General features: G+C 46.1%; 1 protein-coding gene across 1 annotated transcript; it reads right to left on the reverse strand.

Annotated features, from left to right (window-relative positions):
• Window positions 1-7,751: 7,751 nt before the first annotated feature.
• LOC125525401 (protodermal factor 1-like) lies at window positions 7,752-8,952 on the reverse strand. The gene is made up of 3 exons (XM_048690401.1): window positions 8,768-8,952; window positions 8,472-8,655; window positions 7,752-8,344 (listed from the first exon to the last, which is right to left on the reverse strand). The coding sequence occupies exons 1-3, from the start codon at window positions 8,868-8,870 to the stop codon at window positions 8,014-8,016; spliced, it is 618 nt and encodes a 205-aa protein (XP_048546358.1). The 5' UTR covers window positions 8,871-8,952; the 3' UTR covers window positions 7,752-8,013.
• Window positions 8,953-23,146: the final 14,194 nt, after the last annotated feature.

The following is a 23,146-nucleotide window of genomic DNA, read 5'->3' on the forward strand; positions in this document are numbered from 1 at the left end:
TAGGGGTATTCAGGTGACAAAGAACAGCAAGGCAGTAAGCTCAAAGGATTCTCGAAAATACGACGAGTATTTAGGGGTATCTTGTAATAACAAGACCAACTAGGGATGTATGCAAGCATAACAACTGCAAGTATTTATCCATAAGGGTTGACGGTGGAAGGGGAATTGTAAATGCGATGAACACAAGTTCTCGGGTTAGCAGCGGTGAGTATCTTCAGGGTCTTCACGTGCAGCAGACGATCATCAGTAATAAGGGGCTCTCCGGGTGAAAGTGATAACGAGATCCTAATGTTAGATTTAGCAAAATTCATTTAACCCGAATAGAAGAGAGTTCAGAGTCCCGGAGTAAGGATCGAGGAGTAAAAGATCCTAATACCACCCAGATAGCGACGTGGGCCCGTAAGCCGCACTGCCATGTTAGTAAAAGTTTTTCAATGACTAGACTCGACTTCGACCAAGGAGTTGGAAAGGGGGATTCCTACAGGCAGTCGACTCTAATACCAACTTGTGACACCCCCGATTTTATCGTACACTAATCATACACGCAAACGTGTACGATCAAGATCAGGGACTCACAGGAAGATATCACAACACAACTCTACAAATAAAATAAGTCATACAAGCATCATATTACAAGCCAGGGGCCTCGAGGGCTCGAATACAAGAGCTCGATCATAGACGAGTCAGCGGAAGCAACAATATCTGAGTACAGACATAAGTTAAACAAGTTTGCCTTAAGAAGGCTAGCACAAACTGGGATACAGATCGAAAGAGGTGCAGGCCTCCTGTCTGGGATCCTCCTAACTACTCCTGGTCGTCGTCAGCGGGCAGCACGTAGTAGTAGGCACCTCCGGTGTAGTAGGAGTCGTCGTCGATGGTGGCGTCTGGCTCCTGGGCTCCAACATCTGGTTGCGACAACCAGGTAGAAGGGATAGGGGAAAAGAGGGAGAAAGCAACTGTGAGTACTCATCCAAAGTACTCGCAAGCAAGGAGCTACACTACATATGCAGGGGTAAATGTGAAAAGGGCCATATCGGTGGACTGAACTGCAGAAAGCCAGAATAAGAGGGGGGATAGCTAGTCCTTTCGAAGACTACGCTTCTAGCAGCCTCCGTCTTGCAGCATGAAGAAGAGAGTAAACTGAAGTCCTCCAAGTAACATCGCATAGCATAACCCTAACCGATGATCCTCCCCTCGTCGCCCTGTGAGAGAGCGACCACCGGTTGTATCTGGCACTTGGAAGGGTGTGTTTTATTAAGTATCCGGTTCTAGTTGTCATAAGGTCAAGGTACAACTCCAAGTCATCCTGTTACCGAAGATCACGGCTATTCGAATAGATTAACTTCCCTGCAGGGGTGCACCACATACCCCAACACGCTTGATCCCATTTGGCCGGACACACTTTCCTGGGTCATGCCCGGCCTCGGAAGATCAACACGTCGCAGCCCCACCTAGACCAACAGAGAGGTCAGCACCCGGTCTAAACCTAAGCGCCCAGGGGTCTGGGCCCATCGCCCTTAGCACACCTGCACGTTGCATGGGCGGCCGGAAGCAGACCTAGCCTAGTGGCGTTCCAGTCCAATCCGGCGCGCGCCGCTCCGTTGTTGACGTCACGAAGGCTTCGGCTGATACCACGACGCCGGGATACCCATAACTACTCCCACGTAGATGGTTAGTGCGTATAGACCAAATGGCCAGACTCAGATCAAATACCCAGATCTCGTTAAACGTGTTAAGTATCCGCGAACGCCGACCAGGGCCAGGCCCACCTCTCTCCTAGGTGGTCTGAACCTGCCCTGTCGCTCCGCCTCAAAGTAACCGTCGGGGGCCGTCGGGAACCCAGGCCCACCTCTACCGGGATGGAGCCACCTGCCCCTTCAGCCCCCATCTTCGAACAGTATCACAGGTAATGTAACTGTGTAAAGTAAATCGTATATGCCCGTGATCACCTCCCGAAGTGATCACGGCCCAGTAGTATAGCATGGCAGACGGACAAGAGTGTAGGGCCACTGATGGAACACTAGCATCCTATACTAAGCAGTAGGATAGCAGGTAATGGTAACAACAGTAATAGCAAGGACAGGCTATGCATCAGGATAGGAATAACGGAAAGCAGTAACATGCTACACTACTCTAATGCAAGCAGTATAGAGAAGAGTAGGCGATATCTGGTGATCAAAGGGGGGGCTTGCCTGGTCGCTCTGGCAAGAGAGAGGGGTCGTCAACACCGTAGTCGTACTGGGTAGCAGCAGCGTCGGTCTCGGTGTCTAGCGAGAGAAGAGGGGGAAGAAACAATAAATATAATGCAAACAGATGCATAATGATGCATGACATGACAAAACGTGATGCTAGGTGTGCCCTAACGCGGTATGAGGTGGTACCGGTGAAGGGGGAAAACATCCGGAAAGTATTCCCGGTGTTTCGCGTTTTCGGACAGATGAACCGAAGGGGGAAAGTTGCGTGTTCGCTATGCCAGGGATGCGTGGCGGGCGAACGGGCTGCGTATCCGGATTCGTCTCGTCGTTCTGAGCAACTTTCATGTTGAAAATAATTTAATCCGAGTTACGGATTAAAAGATATGATTTTCTAAAGATTTTACTAATTTCTAGAATTTAATTAATTATTTAATTTAATTCAAAATTTGGATTTATGACATCAGCATGATGTCATGCTGACGTCACCAGTCAACAGGGGTTGACTGGGTCAACTGATGCGTGGGTCCAGTGGGACCCACCTGTCATACTTTGTTATTTTAAGTAGGGTTTAGTTATCTCCTTAGGCTAATCTAATCAGGATTAATTAGTTTAGTTAATTAATTAGGTTAATTAAGCAAGATTAATTAAGTTAATTAATCCTTTAATTAATTAATTAATTTAATAATTTTATTTATTATTTATTTTTAACTCCTTTTCCTTTTTTTTGTTCTCAGGGTGGGCCCCGTTCGGTCAGTGGCCTAGGGCCATAGCGGGCGTGCGGTTGCCCGCGATGCGGTTACGGGCGCCCCGTGCGGGGTCGAGCCCGTCCGAGGAGGGGCGAGGCAACCAGGGCACGGCGGGGTGACGCCGGCGAGCGGTGGGGTGCCGGGGTTGGCCGCCGGCGCGGAGGTGGCCTGCGGGGCCAGAGGCGGAGGCGGGGCACGGGACGAGCAGAGGCGGCGCGGTTCAGGTGACGGCGCGGGCGACGGAGCAAGGCCGCGGTCGGGGAGGACGGCGGAGCGCGTCAAGTGGGGTGGCCGGAGCAGAGCGGGCACGGTCTCGAGCGAAGGCCTCGGCAGCGAGCGAGGGACGCGGGGGGGAAAGGGGTCGGCAGTGAGCGGTGTGGAGGCGGCGGCGAGGCCGTGCGGGCAGGCGCGGCGCGGCGCATGAGCGAGTGCGTGCACGCGCACAGAGGCGGGCGCGGGCACACACGTTGACACGCCGGGGGGGGCGGGGCCGCAGTGAGCGCGGTCGGCGCCCGTAAGTGGTGGTGGTCCGGCGCGGTGACGGACAGAGGAAGAGAGAAGGGGAGGAGCTCATGGCAAGGCCGGTCGGCGCGTGTGCGTGCATACGGGGATAGGGGAGAGGAGAGGCCCGGGGCCTCACCGGCGATCGTGGGGTCAAGGGCAGTGGGCTTGGGGAGGAGTTGAGGCCGCGACGGATAGGACGGCGGGGCAGCTCCGGCGAGGTGGCGGTTCGGGCGGGGAGGCGTGGTCGAGGCGGCGTCGGGCGTCGAGGGCACGGTCGCGGCCGTCGCAGCGAGGGGCGCCGTCGAGAGAGAGGGGACGGGGCGCGAGGACGAGGGCGGGGGCCAGCGACCGAGCCACCGGCGACGAGGGCGGCAGGGTGGTGAGCGGCGCCGGGATCGATCCGGGCGGCGTCGTGGTCGGGGCCCCTCCCCGATCCAGATGGGATCGAGAGGGAGGCGTGGGGAGTGGGGGGGAGTGGGGAGTGGGATCGGGCTAGGGTTTCAGTGAGGGGGATAAGGGGAGTGGGGTGGGCCGGCGTCTGTGGGCCGGTCGACTGGGCTAAAGCCCAGTTGGGCCAGGGGCTTTTCTTTGTTTTTCTTTTGCTTTCTGTTTTTCTTTTTCTTTTCTGTTTTAGCTAATTGTTTGGGCACCAAATAAGTCTTGTAAAATATGAGAGTTGGCCCACAATTCACAACACAATATATCCTACCACCAAAAACTAGTTTGGGGTAATTATCATTTCATATTTATTTTTTTATTAATAAAAAGGTTAGTAAATAATGTTTTCAGCCACTGTTTGAGGTTGTTTAAGTCACTTATCAAATTTCAATAATGTTGTTTACAATTTTATCATAGCCTCTGATTTATATACTATTTATTGAACATTTTAGTTTTATTATTTGAAAAACTTTTATTGTTTGCTTGATTTTGATTTTGAATTTGAATCGGTTTCGAACTAACGCGAAATTACTAACAGTAATCAAAGTGACGTGGCATCGTTAACGTGGGATTACTGTAGCCTAATTATCCGGGCGTCACAACTTTCGCCAAACAACCCCAAGTACGTCGGTAAGAGAGTTTCAACCTTCTCCTTTCCCGGTCCTCAAATGGAGTCATGGTCTTATGCTTTGTGGGAACTCGGTTTAGGACATGACACGCAGTCATTAGCGCCTCCCCCCACCATTCCTTGGATAGACCCGAAGTGTCTAACATGGTGTTAACTATATCAGTTAGAGTTCGGTTCTTTCTTTCGGCTACCCCATTTGACTGGGGTGAGTAGGGAGGCGTCCTCTCATGGATTATACCATGTTCTGCACAAAACATATCAAATTCATTGGAAAAATACTCTCCACCACGATCGGACCTAAGCCGTTTAATTTTTTGATCAAGTTGGTTCTCTGCCTCAGCTTTATAGTTTTTGAAGAAAGTCAAAGCCTCATCTTTTGATTTCAGAAGATACACATAACAATATCTAGTGGAGTCATCAATCAACATCATGAAGTATCTCTTTCCACCTTTTGTCGACACGCCATTCATCTCACAAAGATCAGAATGTATAAGCTCTAGTGGCGCCAAGTCTCTTGCCTCTGCAGTCTTATGGGACTTGCAAGGTTGCTTAGCTTGCACACATACTTGGCACTTAGAGCCTTTGACAGTAGAGATTTTCGGAATTAAATTCATATTGGCTAGCCGCGTCATGCAACCAAAGTTAATGTGACAAAGTCATGAATGCCAAATATCAGACTCATTGTTGTGGCAAACATTATTAATAACTTTAGTGCAAATATCTGACAAAGACATGCGGAACAAGCCTCCGCTCTCATAGCCTTTTCCAACAAATTGTCCATACTTAGAAATTACAACTTTATTGGATTCGAAAACCAACTTAAAACCATCTCGACATAAACGGGAACCGCTAACGAGATTTTTATTGATGGACGGCACATGATGAACGTTCTTCAGATGCACGATCTTCCCCGAAGTTAACTTCAGATCGACCGTACCAACACCTCGAACGATGGCATGTGACCCGTTCCCCATCAGCACGGGAGAAGTCCCAGTGGCCTGGTAAGAAGAAAACATGGAGGTGTCAGCACAAACATGTACATTGGCACCGGTGTAAATTAACCAATCAGGGGTTTGGAATACTGAAAGGATGGTAGGAAAAATACCGTACCCTGGTTTCTTCATATCAGTATCACCTATGACAACATTAGCGGACTTGCCGCTCTTCTCATGTTCGCCCTCCTCAAAGCGGTTAGGACACTTCGGAGCCCAGTGATTAGGATCACTGCAGACATGGCAAAGTCCCTTCCCCTTTTTATGAGAATTCTTCTTGAAGTTGATAGAATGTGATGGCTTGTTCTTTGTATCAAACTTGCCTTTGCCCTGAGTTTTGTTCTTGTTGTTTTTGAACTTGTTGGGCTGGAAGTTCTTCTTCTGTACCATGTGGGCACTAGAACCTCCCTCAGCAACTCGAGCACGTGTGTCCTTTGCTCTCGCCTTCTCTTCAACATCAAGAGTACCAATAAGATCCGCAACGGAAAACTCATGTCTCTTGTGTTTCAGGGAACTAGCAAAATTGTTCCACGAAGGTGGAAGCTTGGCAATGATGCCTCCGGCAACAAATTTGTCCGGCAACACACACTTGAAGTACTCAAGTTCTTTTGCGAGCGACTGTATCTCATGAGCCTGCTGTACAACAGGGCGCTCATCAGTCATCTTGTAGTCATAGAATTGCTCCATGACGTACAACTCGCTGCCGGCGTTCGAGGCACCAAACTTGGCCTCGAGCGCAGCCCACATGTCCTTGCCGTTGTCAAACAACATATACGAATCCACAATGGAGTCATCAAGAACACTCAGAAGAGCGCCTTTAAAGAGGGTATCGATCTTCTCAAAAGCTTCCAGCTGTGCTGGATTATGATCGCCCTCAGGCTTGCCCTTCGTGGCGTCATAGCAGCCCATGGTCTGAAACCAGTAGACTGCTCTCGTGCGCCACCTCTTACATTGCGCCCCCTTAAAGGCAGACGGCTTCAGATGCGCAGCAAAACCACTCGGAGTAAATTAACTATAATCAGGTTTTTGGATTGTTGGGAAAATGAGCAAATTACTACGAGATTTAATCCGAATAAATAGGAAATAGATCATGACAGCAATAGCAGAGATTAAACTAATCATGCGAACTAGCATAGTAGATGAACAGATCACATCTAGGGCACATACTAGAAACATGAATTCTACCACGTTCTCGAACAAGAAGGATAGAATAACATACGGTGCAGCTGGTGCAGCACTGCCGGTGTTGACGTTGTCGCCCATGTCGTCGAGGATGAGGTTGCCGAGGTCGGGGAAGAAGACGTCGTTCGCGAAGTCGTCGTTGCCAGCAGTCGCGCGAGTGCGCTCCCCAAAAACCTGATCGCCCCTCTCCCGTGCAGGATCACGAGAGGCGGGGTTCCGGAGGCCTGCTGTCCCTTCTCCCGGTGCACGCCGAAAGGAGGGATGGAGAAGACTTGCTTGGCGGCGCAATGATCTGGAACGGCGGTGAGAAAGCATACGAAGCGGCGGCGGCTAGGGTAGACGTTTGCCTGACTATATAGTGCGGGCCGGATAGGTCGTGAGAGTAAACCCCGCGTCCGAGTCGTCACGATCCAAAAGAATCGGAAACGGCTCAGTAATTAACGCGTCCATTAATTATTAATTAATGACTCATTATTTTTTTCCTGAGCAGCAAAAATATAGACAACGTGCATAACTCTGTCCTCGGCTCGGCTCAATCCTGCAACCCGCGGCGCGTCGTGACAAGGCGTGGCGAGGCGAGGCGAGCGAGTAGATCTCCTCTTCTCATGCTCATACAAGTGGTAGAAGTGCTCACCTTATAAAGAGGTGCAACTCTCTCTCAACTTCCGGGGTGGGACTAAACTTTAGTCTCACTCACTTCACTCACATGTGTGCATGAATGGGCCAAGAGAATTTCAGAATTTTAATTGGGCTTTGGGCCAAATGCCTACTAGCAAAATTCCAACAAAATATCTTAACTTTAGTACTTGAGTTTATTTTGGAACGGAGGGAGTATTAACTAATCCCAGCAAAAAAAATGTGTTAACTAAAAGGTGCCGGGAAAGGTGGAATATCGATCTAGGTTGACGTGCAATGACACGACGATGGCGCCAACCAACTCGATCAAGTGAGCTTGAGATGCACGGTAATCAGATTCAGGAAAGAGAGGGTTTTAGACACCTCCTAGTCAATAAGATCTTCTCGATCGTGTCTCTTGCTTATAATAACTGAACAATGGTAACGATCATGCATGCTATATCTTTCTTTCACTAATAATCAAATTATTTTTACATCACCAACGACAAAAAGCAAGCAAAGCATCACTACGTAGACGAGACGGCATGGCATGCATCATCAAACGGCAAACAAACACATAAAGCTTAGCGGAGGACACGCGCGCGCGCATCCGGGAACTGCATGAAATGAAAACACATGCACGACACGTGCATGCATATATGGACTTATTTAGCCACCGACGAGACGACTAGCAGCTGGGGCGGCAGCCTAGCCTAGTAGTGGCAGGCGTAGTTGGCCTTCTTCAACATGGCGGCCTGCGCGGCGGCGGCGAACTCGGAGGTGAGCCCGACGGCGACGCACTCCTTGACCTGGTAGGCGGTGTAGGCGAACTTCTCCTTCTTGGCGGCGATGGCGTTGATGTAGGCGGCGGCGCCCTCGCGCAGCAGGTCGCCGTAGCAGTCGGTCCGGGTGTTGCACAGCGCGTCCTGCAGGGTGTGGATCTTGCTGCCGAAGAAGGCGTGGCACACCTCGCCGAGGGAGCCCAGGATGCTGCCCAGGCTGCCGATGCAGTCGATGATCTTCTCCGGGTGGCCCTTCCAGTAGCTGCGCACACGTACACATGCAGATGCACAGTTACACTTACAACAGTGGGTTTTTGAGCTTTGAATCTGCGATCCTTTGATTGATACAGTATTTAGCAGATTATTATCTAGCGGTACGTTTGCCTTACTCGCAGGATCCGCTGTGGCTGGGGGTCGACGGTGTTGGCGTCGGTGTGTAACCGCCGCCTCCTCCTCCGTAGCCACCGCCGCCGCCGCCTCCTCCATAGCCACCCCCGCCGCCGCTGCCACCTCCTCCATAGCCGCCACCACCTCCCGAGCCCCCACCGCCACCTCCGTAGCCGCCGCCGCCGTCTGTTGAGATCCACAGATACACAGCGTGCCTCGTGATCAGCAAAAGTACGTAGTAGCACCATATATACAACAAGGCAAACACGGGACTGTGAGATCTGGGACTAATACATACACTTCTGCTCAGCCAAGTGGTTCCCCTCAAGGCTCCTGGTGGCATAGCTCTGAGAGGCTATGCCCACCAAGAGAACGGTGACCAGAAGCATCTTGGAGCCCATCTTCCGAAGAACTCCTGAAAGAAAGACAGACAAAGAGGATTGTGGCAGTGGCTGTAGTACTTGAGTGCAGTGGGTGCCTTTGGACACCGAGCCTGCAGGTATAAATACACAAGCGCGCATCACCTACCGTTGATTTGCCGGTGTGCATGCATGGACCGTGTGACCTAGCCACGGGTTCCGGTAGTTAGCCACCCCCCGCCATCAATGCCTCGATCGGTTCATCCATCCAGCTCAAGATCATGGCCATCTCTTAGCCTGGCCTCACGGCTAGTGCACGTGTTGGATCCAAAATCCATGGATTGTGTGCTTGACCTTATTTCTTATACTAGCTATAGCTAGCATATCGTTATACTGTTTGAGGCTGGAGAAATGCACAAGTAATTGGAACTCAGGTTAATTAGATACCTATGATAGCCGATAGTTGCCTAGATGGAGCTGGAGTTGGCCGAAGAAGCCGTGTGCATCGACCGTTCGGTGCAGGTTACGTCTGCAGATCGGTCGTAGCTTTCGTGTGAGAAAGGATGACATGCCGCTATCATCACTAAACGGGTGTCGTTCCAACCGGATTAAATTGGATTCGGCGCTTGCCACCTACTCTCCCGCTATTGCATGGAGTGTGCCCTTTAATGTTTTGGTCCTTAGGAAGTTGCGACGTCGCAGTACGTGGACGTGGACATTCAGATCATACATGTGCTGTCCTTTAGGTCCAAGTTGGCTGGTCCTCCAGCGGATATATTAGAAATACAAGTCAGAAATTAAGATGGATTGCATGATCAACAAGATTAACAACAAAAATATGGAGTATGATTTTACTATGTCGGGCCACCTGATTTGTTATGCAGTTTCTCTCGTGTTTTCTGCTTGTTGCAGATTGCAGTGAAGAGATTCATCTTTGACCTACTTTAGTTCGATGCGATCACTGCAGCTGCCAGTGATCTTAAGAATGAAAGCTCTTTGCGCAATTATGTTCTCATAATGCCACGTTGTACCAGAGCAATTATGCAGGTTTCCTGTTAAGTATTACGCTGTACTCCAGCAGCAGAGCAGAGTAGCGAACTTGCCGCTGCCTGTTCTATTTTGCATGGACTCATGATGCAGTGGAGTTGCACCGTCAATTTTGTTTAAAGAAAAAAACTAGGAAGAAGTTGGTTCACTGCAATGAACTGAATCCATCTTAGAGAAACATGAAAAGATGGTTTTCCACATATTAATCATTTCTTGGAGACAGGTCACTTCGGGCTAAATCATGCTGCGGGAAGAGACTTCTACTAGAGGTCGTCATATACAATTTAGGCTTCAAGACGGGTGTTACTACCATCAGCACATAGCGACGGCTAACGGCAGTATGACACTGGCGGCGCATAAATACTAGTGATGACTTGATGTGATCTACACTTAATTTAGTAAGTCGATGAGAGAGAGAGAGAGAGAGAGAGAGAGAGAGAGAGAGAGACGGCTCTAGGCCAGGCCGGGCGACCGCCTAGGCGCAGGCTTGGGAGGGTTCGAGGATGTTGAATGTTGTGATTGTTTATGAAATATTCCCTCCGTTTTTAAATATTTGTTTTTTAGAGATTTTAAATGGACTATCACATACGAATACGAATATATATAGACATATTTTAAAGTATAGATTCACCTGTTTTACTCCGTATATAGTCAATTGTTGAAATCTTAAAAAAGACAAATATTTAGAAACGAACGAAGTATTATATATGGAGTAGTAATAGATTAGAATTTGTTCTTGTATTTCATGAAGGTTATGTACCTCTATATATATGCCCACGAGACTTAAGGAATAAAACAATCAATTCCACCAATCTCCTCTCTATTCCTTTTACACCGTATTAGCATTACCTCGAGAGTAAATGCAAGCCGCTGTCGCTTCCGCACTGCCCCGCCCCAGGGAGGCCGATCTCCACCAGAGACCGTGCTGCCCGTATCTAGGGTTGGTCCGCCGATCGTGCTAATAGACTATCCTAAAGAGTTTTTTTCCAGATCCATTGATCCGTTTTTTTCTCTCTCTCGCCGGTCGCCTTGATTGGCGTTTCTGACCCTACGTATGTGCTGTTAGGTGATCACTCACCTTTGAAATCATTCCTTAAAAAAACTCTATAATCACAAATTAAAGAATACTTTTTACATAATTCACTTGTCAATAAGGAAGTGTCCAACACGCGAAACATGGCGACGCTGGAGCACTCCTGCTCCCTGGAACTACATGCAAAAACCTGTAAAGGGGTACCCTTCAACTAGTCCATCCCAAACACTTTCTATTTTGTGCATATGACGCACGGAATAGATAAGGAATCACAAACCCAACGCAAGTAGGCCGGTCCATTCAATGGTTTTACTCATTTTTTGTCCAATTGGTTTTCCTTCAATAAAGACACTCAAAGAGCATTTTAGATGTGATTAATATATAAAAAAAACCAGTGCAATAGACAAGTAGCTAGACATAGAAGGACATGTAAAAGAAACTACAACGGAAACTATACTAACCTTCTTCTTTTCGCAAGTGAGCACAATATCTCAAAGATTGAAAATTGCACCGTGCAAATAGTAAAGGAAAGAGGCAGGTGCAAATGCCCTCTCCATATCGGGCTTTTAAGACCGCAATAGTCACTCGTCCTTGAGACAATATCTATAAATTGCTGAAGCAATATCAGTTGGAGCATCATCCTATGCAGTGCTATCTTGCAATCCATCAACACCAGTTCAAAACATTGGAGAAAACAGGCCATGTCATAGAACAACACAGAAGAAGATGTCGAAGTCGCCGCACCAATAGCCAACCACTAGTCTCCTTGAAAGACACACCAAATGTCAAGATCTGAATGAACCAGCATATGTGGAACACAACTCTCGCAGGCCCTTTGTCGACGTCAGATCGGATCTCGTTGAGATAGAGAGAGACTGATGTGACATTATTCCAACACCTCGTCATAGCCCCCACCTTGCCGAGCCAGGAAAAAAAACCTAAGGAACTGAAAACTATAAGGAAATGTCCCCACTCTTGTCGCCAATGAGGCAACCAAACAAAGAAGATGAGGGAACCGAGGCAGCGGCGGTTAGGAAAGTTGTGGGGACGACTAGGGTATATTCCCTCTTTTGACACACTAGAAAGATTCTTCTTTCCAACATTGACTGTCCATCTAGATTTGTATGGGCACCAATTTTTGTATGAATAGCATATGGGCAGCGGTTTCCACATTCCTTCTGTTTTTCTATGAACAGTGGCCCATGCTGCACATGGTAATACATTTTAAAAATGTTCCTGAATTAATAGGTAAAGAATTTTAAAAAATTCAGATTATAAAATACGTCCATTGTAAAATCTAGAAATGTTGATGATTTTTTATAAGGTGCTCATGAATTTAAAAATGTAAAAATAAATAAAAGCAAAACACATAAAAGAAAACGTTGACAAAAAACAAACGGTGGAAATTAAGTACAAAAACGTAAAACAGCTATTGCAAAAAAAAAGGTGCCACTGTGTGGGCCAGACCGTGAGGGTTGTGGGGGATAAGAGCATCATGCGCTTTGCCTCACGCTCCGGCGAGGACCTTTTGGGTCATATAGGAGCTTGTGACAAGCTCCGTGCACAATAGGGCGGGCCAACTAGCGCAACGAAACTTGTTTTTCTAAACTCATGACGTAAAAATACATGGAAAAGGAGTGAGCTTGCGACATGTCGAACTCGTAACCTTGCACAACTGATGCGAGCTGCTAAGCCTATCGAGCTGCCAGATCCGAGTGATTAGAACAACACAGAAGAAGATGTCGAAATCGCCATACCAATTGCCAGCCAATAGTCTTGTGATGCCCCCGATTCAATCGTACACTAATCATACATGCAAATGTACATTAAGATTAGAGACTCGCGGGAAGATATCACAACACAACTCTAGACACAAATTAAAATAATGCAAGTTTCGTATTACAAGCCAGGGGTCTCGAGGGCTCAAATACAAGCTCGATTCACAAGCGTCAGCGGAAGCAACAATATCCGAGTACAGACATAAGGTTAGACAAGACTGCTTTAAGAAGGCAAACACAGAAGGAACACGATTGACGAGGCAAGGCCTCCTGCCTGGGACCTCCTAACTACTCCTGGTCGTCGATGGTAACAGCATCTGGCTCCTATGATCCACCACCTGATCGCAGCAACCTGGTATAGGGGAAAGAGGTAGCAAAGCAACCTTGAGTACTCATCAAAAGTACTCGCAAGACTTACATCAGAACTACACTAAGTATGCATCAGTATCAAAGGAAATGGGGCTGTATCTATGGACTGAACTGGAGAAAGCTAGAAGAGAGGGGAAAGCCTAGCCTATTAAAGACTAGCATCTTCAAGTAACTTCAAGCATTTTCATCATGTAGAAGAGTAAAGAATACCAATTTATATTTAACAAGCATGTTGTAGCATTAACGCCCAGAGATTCTTCCTCGACTCCTTGCGAGAAAGCAATCCCAGAGCCAACACATCTAGCACATATCTCAAGTATCCATTTCTAGTTGTAATGGATCAGGCTACAAGTCTGAACGTCCGTTACCGTGGACATGGCTATTCGAATAGATAATTTCCCTGCAAGGGGTGCACCACATTACCCAACACGCTTGATTACTCTGGCCGGACACAATTTACTGGGTCAATGCCCGGCCTCGGAAGATCAACACATCGCAGCCCTACCTAGGCTCAGCAGAGAGGTCCCGGCCCGTCTACATCCTAAGCACTCCGGGGTCTTGGGCCCATTGCCCTTTGCAGTCCGGGTCGTTGTGGGCAAGGGGATACTAGCACCACCTCTCCCTGGATGGCGCGATCTGGCCCGGCCATAATGCTGAACTGAACATCTGACAAAGTTTCGGCTGATACTACGACACCGAGTGCCCATAACTGTTCCCGCGTGGTGGTTAGTGCGTAAAGGCCAAAGGCCAACTCAGAACAAATACCCAAACCTTTAGTGTATTAGGAGCTCGCGGAGACGAGCAGAGACTCACGATCGATGTGACCCCGTCGCCCCATCTCGTGGACTTACGGCAAGGGCCCAAAATGCCCGACCTTGCCACATAATTATCTCGCGGGTGCTCTCCGGGCCCGCCCAACTTTCACATCAACTTGCGGGTACCCCTCAGGGCCGACCTGACTTTAACAAAGGTCCCAAGTAAAGTCCAGGTAACCATGTGTCCAAAACATCAAGGGGAGAACCCGAGGAATCACCCTCGAGGGATCCACTCGATGTAATTTCCAAGCTGAACTTAGGAGGAATCATCCACGAGGTTCACACTTGAGGTGTTGCACAATAGAGTCGTACCGGGAATGGTGAAGGAGGGATCACCCTTGATTACCATGACCGAATAACTACACTACAGAGTTATCATCAGGAGTGCGTTACGAGGTATCACCTTCTGCACTCGATAGTAGCTCTGCAGAGTCGAGCAGCCAAAGGGGCATGATGTGATGTTAGAGGACGGGCTCTGGTCATCGATCACGTTGATCGAGTCATTGATGATGAAGCAAGGGCAACAAGGACAAGGTGGGGGTCACTGATGGATCACCAACCAACCTATACTAAGCAGTTTAGGATAAGCAGGTACGTAACAATAGCATGTACAAAAGTAGGCTATGCATCAGAATAGGAGCAATCAATTAAAGTGGCAAAATCTAATGCAAGCAAGAGAGAGAATGGAATGGGCGATATCGAGATGATCAAAGGAGAGGGCTTGCCTGGAAGCTCTGCTGAAAGGGAAGAAGAGTCGTCGGTGACGTAGTCGATCACAATGGCATTAGCAGCGGTCTCGGAGTCTACTGGAGAGAAGAGGGGGAAGAAACAATAAATACAAACAACAGATGCATGACAAGTCAACAGGAAGAGCTAGGGGTGCTCTAACGCGGTGCTACACGATACCGGCGAAGGGGAAAACATCCGGGAAAGTTTTCCCGAAGTTTGGCATTTTCGGACAGACGAAACGGAGGGGGCGGTTGCATGTTCGCTATGCTAGGGACGTGTGGCAGATGAACGAACTGCGTATTCGGATTCATCTCGCTTTTCTATGCAACTTTCATGTACAAAGTGTTTTCATCTCATATGGTTTAATTTCAAATTAATTTTAAAATCTTAATCATTTTTAATACTATTTTTAAATCTAAAAGGAGTTATTGAATCAGCATGATGCCATCATGACGTCATCAGTCAACTGAGTTGACCAGGGTCAACCTGACGTGTGGGGCCGCCCTACCATAGACACATTTTAACTAAACAGATTTAATTAAACTAATATGCAATTAGTCTAACTGACCATATTTAATTGGTAAAATAATTAATTAATTAATTTCAATTTTATTTATTATCATTTTTTAACATATTTTATTTTATTTTTTAACAGGGGCGTGGGCCCCGCTTGTCATCTGCCCAGGAGCCTCTCGGGGCAGGCGGTGCTTAACGGGTGTCGGGCGCTGGGCGTGGGCGCACGACGCGGCTAGCGGGCGTGGCGGCCGCCGTCACGGCAAGGAGCAACGGGGCAGCCAGGGCGGCGGTTGCGGCAGGGGGCAGCGGGGCACCGTGTGCGGCGAGCAGCAGCAGCCACGGGCACGCATAGGGGCAGCTCAAGACGGACGGCGGACATGGCCGCCACGGGCGTGCGACGCGAGCGACGGTAAGATGCAGTGGCCGGTTGCAGGGGCGGGCACCGGCGAGCGCATGCGGGCGGCGGGGACCAGAGGCGGGAAGCGTTCGGGCGAGGCACGCGCCTTGGGCGCGAGCACGGCCACCGGGCACGTGCGAGGCGGTGACCGCAGGTGGTGGCCGGAGCGGGGGTGTGGGGGCAGCGGCGAGGCCGTGCGGCGAGCAGTGGGGGCGGCTACAGGCGGTAGTGGAGCACGCGCGCCAGAGCAGCGGCAGGCGGCGCAGGCAACGGCGAGCCGTAGTGGCAGAGGGAAGAGGAGGGAAGACACTCACGATCACTGCCGAGACGAGGGGTCGGCGAGGCGCGATGGAGCCGCCAGGGAGGAGGACGGGGACGGTCCGACGAGGGGGGAGGTCCGGCGACGGCGTGCCGTCGGTTGGTGGTGGGGTCGAGGCAGCGGCGCCTGGGGCATCGCGACGAGGGGGCTTTGGGGAGGAGGGGGAGGCGTCGGGCAGGGGGGTTCTCCGGGTGGTGGGCGGCGTCGGGAGCGCCGCGGGGTCGAGCCCCGACCTGGATCGAGAGGGGAGATCGAGGGGAGTGGGGGGATTGGATCGGGGTAGGCTAGGGTTTGATTGGGGTGGTGGTTAAGCAGGGAAGTGAGGGGGACCGTGTGGGCCGGCCGGGGGTTACCTGGGTCAAGGCCTAGTGAGGGGAGGGACCTCTCCCCTTTTCTGTTTTTGTTCTTTTTTCTTTTTACTTATTTTAAATTTAAATTTGGAGTCGACTTTGAATCAACGCGAGCTTAACAACAGTAAAAATCGATGACATGGCACCATTATTAAAAGATTACTGTAGCTTAGTTATTCGAGCGTTACAAATCTCCTTGAAATACACACCAAATGTCAAGATCTGCCAGCATATCCAAGACACAAACTATTATAGGCCCTGTAGAGTCGAGGTATAGAAAGACTGGAAAGACCTTCTTCTAACACGACGTTGGCGCCCAACCTCGGCGATGTTGCCCGAAAAACGAAACCTAATGAACTGAAAATGAGATGAACGTGTCCCACTCATCCAGTCAGGGATGATGCACCCAGAAGAGGAAGATGAGGGGACCGAGGCAACGGCAGGTAGGAAAGTTGTGGCGACAACTAGTGTATGTTCCCTTCTTTAATACACTAGAAACATTCTCCTTTTCAACACTGACTCTTCATCTAGGTTTTTAGGGGCATCAATTTTTATAGGAATAACAGCGGTTTTCCACATTCCCTCTGTTTTTGTACGGGACAACGACCCATGCTATACATGGTATGCGCTTAGGCGTATTGGTAATGAGCCAACTTATTTATTTATTTTTTATGAAAAGATTTTCTTCACAGATTTACAAGAGATTGCTAATCATTTTTAAGAAGAAGAAAAATATATTGTGGAGAATTAAAGAATATGCATCTTTAAACGAAATCATGTATAAAAAGAATTCGTTGCTACTAAAGTGTGTTCACGAATTTTTAAAAAATGAATTTATTAAAAAGTCCTGAATTAAAAAAATGCTACAATTGAAAATGGTTATGCATTTGAGGAAATGTTCAAAAAAATCCAAAGAAGGTTTCTCAGACATTTTGAAAATATTATTCAACTAAAAATATTAATAATTTTAAAAAATATTCATATTGTAAAATCTCATCATAAAATTTAGAAATGTTGATGATTTTCAATAAAGTTTTAATGTATTTTAAAAAGTAAACAAAAAAGTGAAACGCATAAAAGAAAAAGTTAAAAAAAACAAAAGGGCAAACGATTGCAAAAACCAAAAATAACCATAGCAAAAAATCGAATCAATGAGCCACCACATGGGCCGGGTCACGAGGGCTATGGGGGATACGAGCATCACTTGTTTCGCCATCGCAAGAGCTATATTTCGTTTACAGCGAAACTAGCTTCTGTACCGCCTGAAGCTCTTCCGCGTTTTATACAGTACTAAGCCGGCCCGTTGTTAGCATTCGCTGGCTCGTAGTGTTAGCTTCGTTCTACCCGTGTTATTTTCTTTTTCTTTTCTTCTTCATTGTTCTTCCGCACTGTCATTTTTGTTCACAGATTATTTTAGGTTTTTCTTCGTTTTTTCCTTTGTCTTTTTTAGAATTTTCTTCGTTTTATTCCAGTTTTACTGGTTTTTTCTTACCTTCCTTTTGACTTCTATTTTATTGTTCCTTTCTCCGTTTTCATTTATTTTTATTTTATTTCTTTGTTTCTTTCTTAGATTTCATCAGTTTTCTTCATTTATGTTTTGTCTTGTTTTGTTTTTCTTTGTTTCCTCATGTGTTATCGTAACCTTCCTCGGGTTTTACATTTTTATATTCGTTTGTTTTGTTTTTTTGTTTCCAATGGTTTTTCATAGCTTTCGTTGAGTTTTTTCATTTTTCTATGTGTCTGAGATTTTCACTGGTTTCTTTCATCCGTTTCGTCGATTTTCACTTCTTTTTTTGTTTGCTTTTTTGACACATGTCTACATTTTTCATACATATTTGTATTTTTTGTATCCATCAAAAACATTTATTTGTACATGTTTTAGAATTTTTAAATACATAATTAATTCGGAATAAATCATGTCCGATGAGTACATTTTTTACACGCTCCATATTTTCGCTATATATCAGGTAGTTATTTTCATACATGTTTAAAAATAAATAATTGTTTATTGATTAAGATCAATATTCATTAAAATTTATGTTCTTATTTTCACATTTTGAATACATGATCTACATTTCTTGTAAACATGAGTTAATTTTTTTGCAGATGTTTATATTTTTTGAAACAGATGATTAACATTTTTTTCAAAATTTTGTTTTTGATTACTACTTTTTTCGTACTCATTATATATTTTCGGTATATATTAGGAACAGTTTTATACACTCTTAACATTTTTTAATATAAGGTTAACTTTTTTTGATCTACGATCAACATTTTATTAATTTTTTTTGTATGTTCATTTTTTAATATAAGTTCTACATTTTTGGCATACACCAGGAACATTTTTGTATACATAATCATTTTCTAAATAGATGATTAACAATTTTTGAATGCTTTATTTACATTTTTAAATACATGATCAATTTTTTTCATGCATATTGTGGTTTTTTTTCTAAAAAATTTCCATATACATGAGAAAAATGCAAAAGCAAAAAACTTATGTTATATGCAAAAGCAAAATACACATCAACTTTTTCATAACAAATTAGCAATATGCTAAGTATTCCTATACACATTTAGCATTTTACAAATGTTATATGTAGAGTCTTTTTGTAATATATATATATATATATGTGTGTGTGTGTGTGTGTGTGTGTGTGTGTGTGTGTGTGTGTGTGTGTGTTACTATTCATCACCCAGGATGTAGAATAAGTTATTCTTCACCCGAGGTAATCTTACGATTATTTCGTAATTAAATTACGTTTGCAATTTAAATAGTTACATCCCTATAAATTCATTACGTAAAATTTGGCATAAGAAAATAAAAATATAGGTCATAAGACAAGAAAATTTGCACTTTATGTGTATTTTACACTATGTTTTTACGTTTGTAATTCTACATAACATAAAATATTTTTTACAACGATTATATATTTTCTTACAGTCTCTTTTTACGTCGGAAATAAGATAAAACTTACGAAACGTAAAAATACGGGGCATTGATGGTAAAATAGAGGGGGGGGTGAAGAATAACTATTCCTCACCCAGGGTGACGAATAGCGCGACCCTATATATATACTATTCATCAACCAGGGTGCGGACTAAGTTATTCTTCACCCGAAGTAATCTTACGATCATTTCAAAATTAAATTGCGATCATGTTTCAGTTGCTTGACTAACATTTTTTAAGTACATTATCAACTTTTTTCATACACATTGTGTATGTTTTGTGTACATCTTTGGAATGCTAGATTAACATTTTTCAAATGTTTTACATAAAGTGTTTTATATAATATGTGAGGAATAGTTATTCTTCACCCCCTCTATTTTAACATCAATGCACCATAATTTTACGTTTCATAAACTTTATTTTATTTTAGACTAAAAAATAGAACATAAAAATATATAATCGACATAAAATATTTATGTTACATAAAATTACAAATGTAAAAACATAGTGTATAATGTACACAAAATGCAATGTTTCTGGTCTTATGACCTTTTTTTCTTATGCCAAATTTTATGCAGTGAATCAATATGAATGTAACTATTTGTATTTCAAATGTAACTTATTTATAAAATGGTCGTAAGATTATATCGGGTGAAGAATAACTTATTCTGCATCATGGGGAACCCGCCATGGAAGATCCGGTTCGCCATCATCACCCTGCTCGCCTCCGGCGTCCCTAGCTAGCACCATCCTAGCTAGGCGCCATCTGGATCCCCCTCTAAACTTCCACGAGACCTTAGTCACTACCAAGACAACACTATCTCCACTTCGGCATCCCTTCGACTTGTATCTTGCATAGTTAAATAGTAAATGCTAAATACTAATGTTGTGCTTGTGTATGTTGGAATGCAAGGTTTTCGAGCCATTAGTGAAGTTATTTCAGTTGGACGGTAATGATTGACAGTCCATGGCCTCTATGTATGAAGAAATAATAAAGGCAAAGAAGGCAATAATGCTTGCGGTTGAAGGTTCAAAGAAGAACTGCAAAGTGATCTCAGCAGCCATGTAAAGCAAGATGAATGGGAGGCTAGATACCACATTGAACATGGCAGCATATGCCTTGAATCCTCACTATTGTTATGCTACACGCGTCTTTACTGGTCCAGAAGTCATGTTCGGGTTGGTGGATGCCATGGAACAATTTTATCATGATGATAACGTGCAAAATAAAGTGCTCAACATGGAATTGCCCAGGTTTAAAGAGAAGGAAGGCATGTTTGGCAAGGTGGCTACAACGAAAGCAATTAGCAATGACAATTACAATGCCAGTAAGCTTGTTCTCAAAGATAACTTTGCCATATTGCATATCTGAAATTCTGGAATGATGCATAATACTTTGTATTTTCTATCAATGTAGCGGAGTAGATGGTCCGTTTTGTGGGAGAAGTATTCTTACTATCCCTTCTATAATTTCATAAGCAACACTGGGATCAATATCAATAAAATTCCCTTTGGCGGCAAAATCAAGGAGTTGCCTATGGGGTATGGTGAGCCCAATATAAAAATTACGAAGTAAAATCTTAGAGTCTCCCTCTATAGTGCAATCATGATAAGATTTTATCATCATATACCAAGAATCTTTTAATTTTTCTCCTTGTCTTTGTTTGAAGTGGAGAACTTCAAAATTGGGAGACAGAGGAGTAGATAAAGGACTAGCCATTACGACGAAACAAGCGAAAGATAACCTTGTATTGAGATTCAAAGATAACCAATCATGCATAAAAGATTTCAGAGAAGAATCAAATATTGTTCATAGATAGACTTGATCATAAACCCACAATTCATCGGATCTTGACAAACACACCGCAAAAAGAGTTACATCGAATAGATCTCCAAGAAGACCGATGAGAACTTTGTATTGAGATTCAAAGAGAGAGAAGAAGCCATCTAGCTAATAACTATGGACCCGAAGGTCTGAAGTAAACTACTCACACATCATCGGAGGGGCCATGGAGTTGATGTAGAGGCCCTCCGTGATCGATGCCCCCTCCGGCGGAGCTCCGGAAAAGGCTGTAAGATGGGATCTCTTGGGTATAGAAGGTTGCGGCGGTGGAAATAGGGTTTCGTGGTGCTCCTAGATGTTTTCGGGGTATGTGAACATATATAGGAGGAAGAATGTGACGCCCAGATAATTAAGCTACAGTAACCTCATGCTAATGATGCCAGGTCATCACTCTTACTACTGCTAATCCTCATATGATCCGAGGCATAAGTCAAATTCAAATTCAAATTTAAGCCCAATTTCAAATTTGTCAAACATGCAAATAAAAATGTTCACGGTGTGGCAAATAATCCCTGGACATTTGTCATGTTGGAGCCAACCTATTTTGAATTCCCAAAATGCCCCTGGAATTAATTTTTAGTTAGCAACAATTAAATCGACCGTTTCGATTTAAATAAATATCCAACCTTTTCAAAATAAACTAAAACTCCGTGTGCTGCCTTATAATACTGTCTAGTATTTATTTGATAAGTGGCACATTTAACAAAGTTCATTTGTTAGCCAAAATAAATAATTAACAGTAGAAAAAAACAAAACTAAAAAGAATAAAAGAAATAGCAAAAGCAAAAGAAAAGGGGCCACAACCCCCCTTGCCCACCTCGGCCTCAGCCTACCGGCCCACCCAGCTGGTCGGCCCACCGGGCCCACCTCTCCCTCTCCCTTATCCTCCCACGCCCTAAAATATCTGGACAACTCCCTCCCCACTCCCCTCGATCCCCCACTCTCCCCACCCCTCCTCTGTTCCTCCCGATCGGGATCGAGGAGATCGCCCGATCCCGCGACCCAGCCGCTGCCCTTCCCGGCGCCACCACGCCGGCGCTACCTCGCCGACGCCGCCTGGCGCTGCCCCGTCGTCGTCGTCCTTATCGCGGCCCCATCCTCTTCCCCGTTCCTAGATCCGGAAGGGCCTCCCCGTCCCGACCTCATCGTCGGACACCGCTCGCCGGAGCCGCTCCGCGTCGCCTCGCCTCCCTGTCTCTCCATCGCCGGCCACCCCGAACTTCCCCGAGCCCACGGCCCTGTGCCCTACATTCCCCTCGTGAGCGCCCCCTTTTCCCATTTTCCTCGTCGCCCGACAAGCCCGCGTCGGACCACACTTGTCCACCTCCGTGCTCGCACCCTGGCCGCGCCATTCGTGCCCTGCCGGGGCCCTGCTCGCGTACGCACACGCCCACGGCCACCCCGCCGTGCTTGCCGCCCTGCCTTCGCTATGCCCGTCGCTGTGCGCGCCCACGCGCCCTGCTCACCTGCCGCAGCTCCCGCGGCTGGCCGCGCCCCCTGGCCGCGTCGCGCCGGTGCCCCTGCTGCCTCGTCCAGGCCATGGCCTCCCCCGCGCCCGGGTTCGCCCCTCCACGGGCGCACGCACCCGTTAGCCTGATTGGCCACATGGGCCTATGACAGTGGGGCCCGCCCCCAAAACAAAATTAAAGTTAGTTAAAAATAATTAAATATTAATTAATTAATCATGCTAATTAACCTGATTAACTTTTTAACTAATTGGACCGTTAATCAGTCTATGACAGAATGGACCCACGCGTCAGTTTGACCAAGTCAACTGATTGTTGACTGCTGACAGCACCCTAATGTCATGCTGACGTCATAATGGCATTTGCCTAATTAATTTATTTCTGTTAATTCTAAAAATGTTTTAAAACTTTGAAAATTATTATAAAATAATCCATAGCCCCGATGAAAAAGTTTAATACATGAAAGTTGCTCAGAACGACGACACGAACCCGGATACGCAGCTCGTTCGTCCACCACACATCCCTAGCATAGCAAACATGCAACTTTTCCCCTTCGTTTCTTCTGTCCGAAAACGCGAAACACCAGGAATACTTTCCCGGATGTATCCACCCTTTTTGCCGGTATCACCTACTGCCGTGTTAGGTCACCCCTTAGCACCGCTTGTTGCCATGCTATGTTTGTGATACCTTGTGTGCTCCGTATTTA

Source organism: Triticum urartu, chromosome 7 (genome assembly GCF_003073215.2).
Source record: "Triticum urartu cultivar G1812 chromosome 7, Tu2.1, whole genome shotgun sequence".
In the NCBI taxonomy this organism is placed as follows: Eukaryota; Viridiplantae; Streptophyta; class Magnoliopsida; order Poales; family Poaceae; genus Triticum; species Triticum urartu.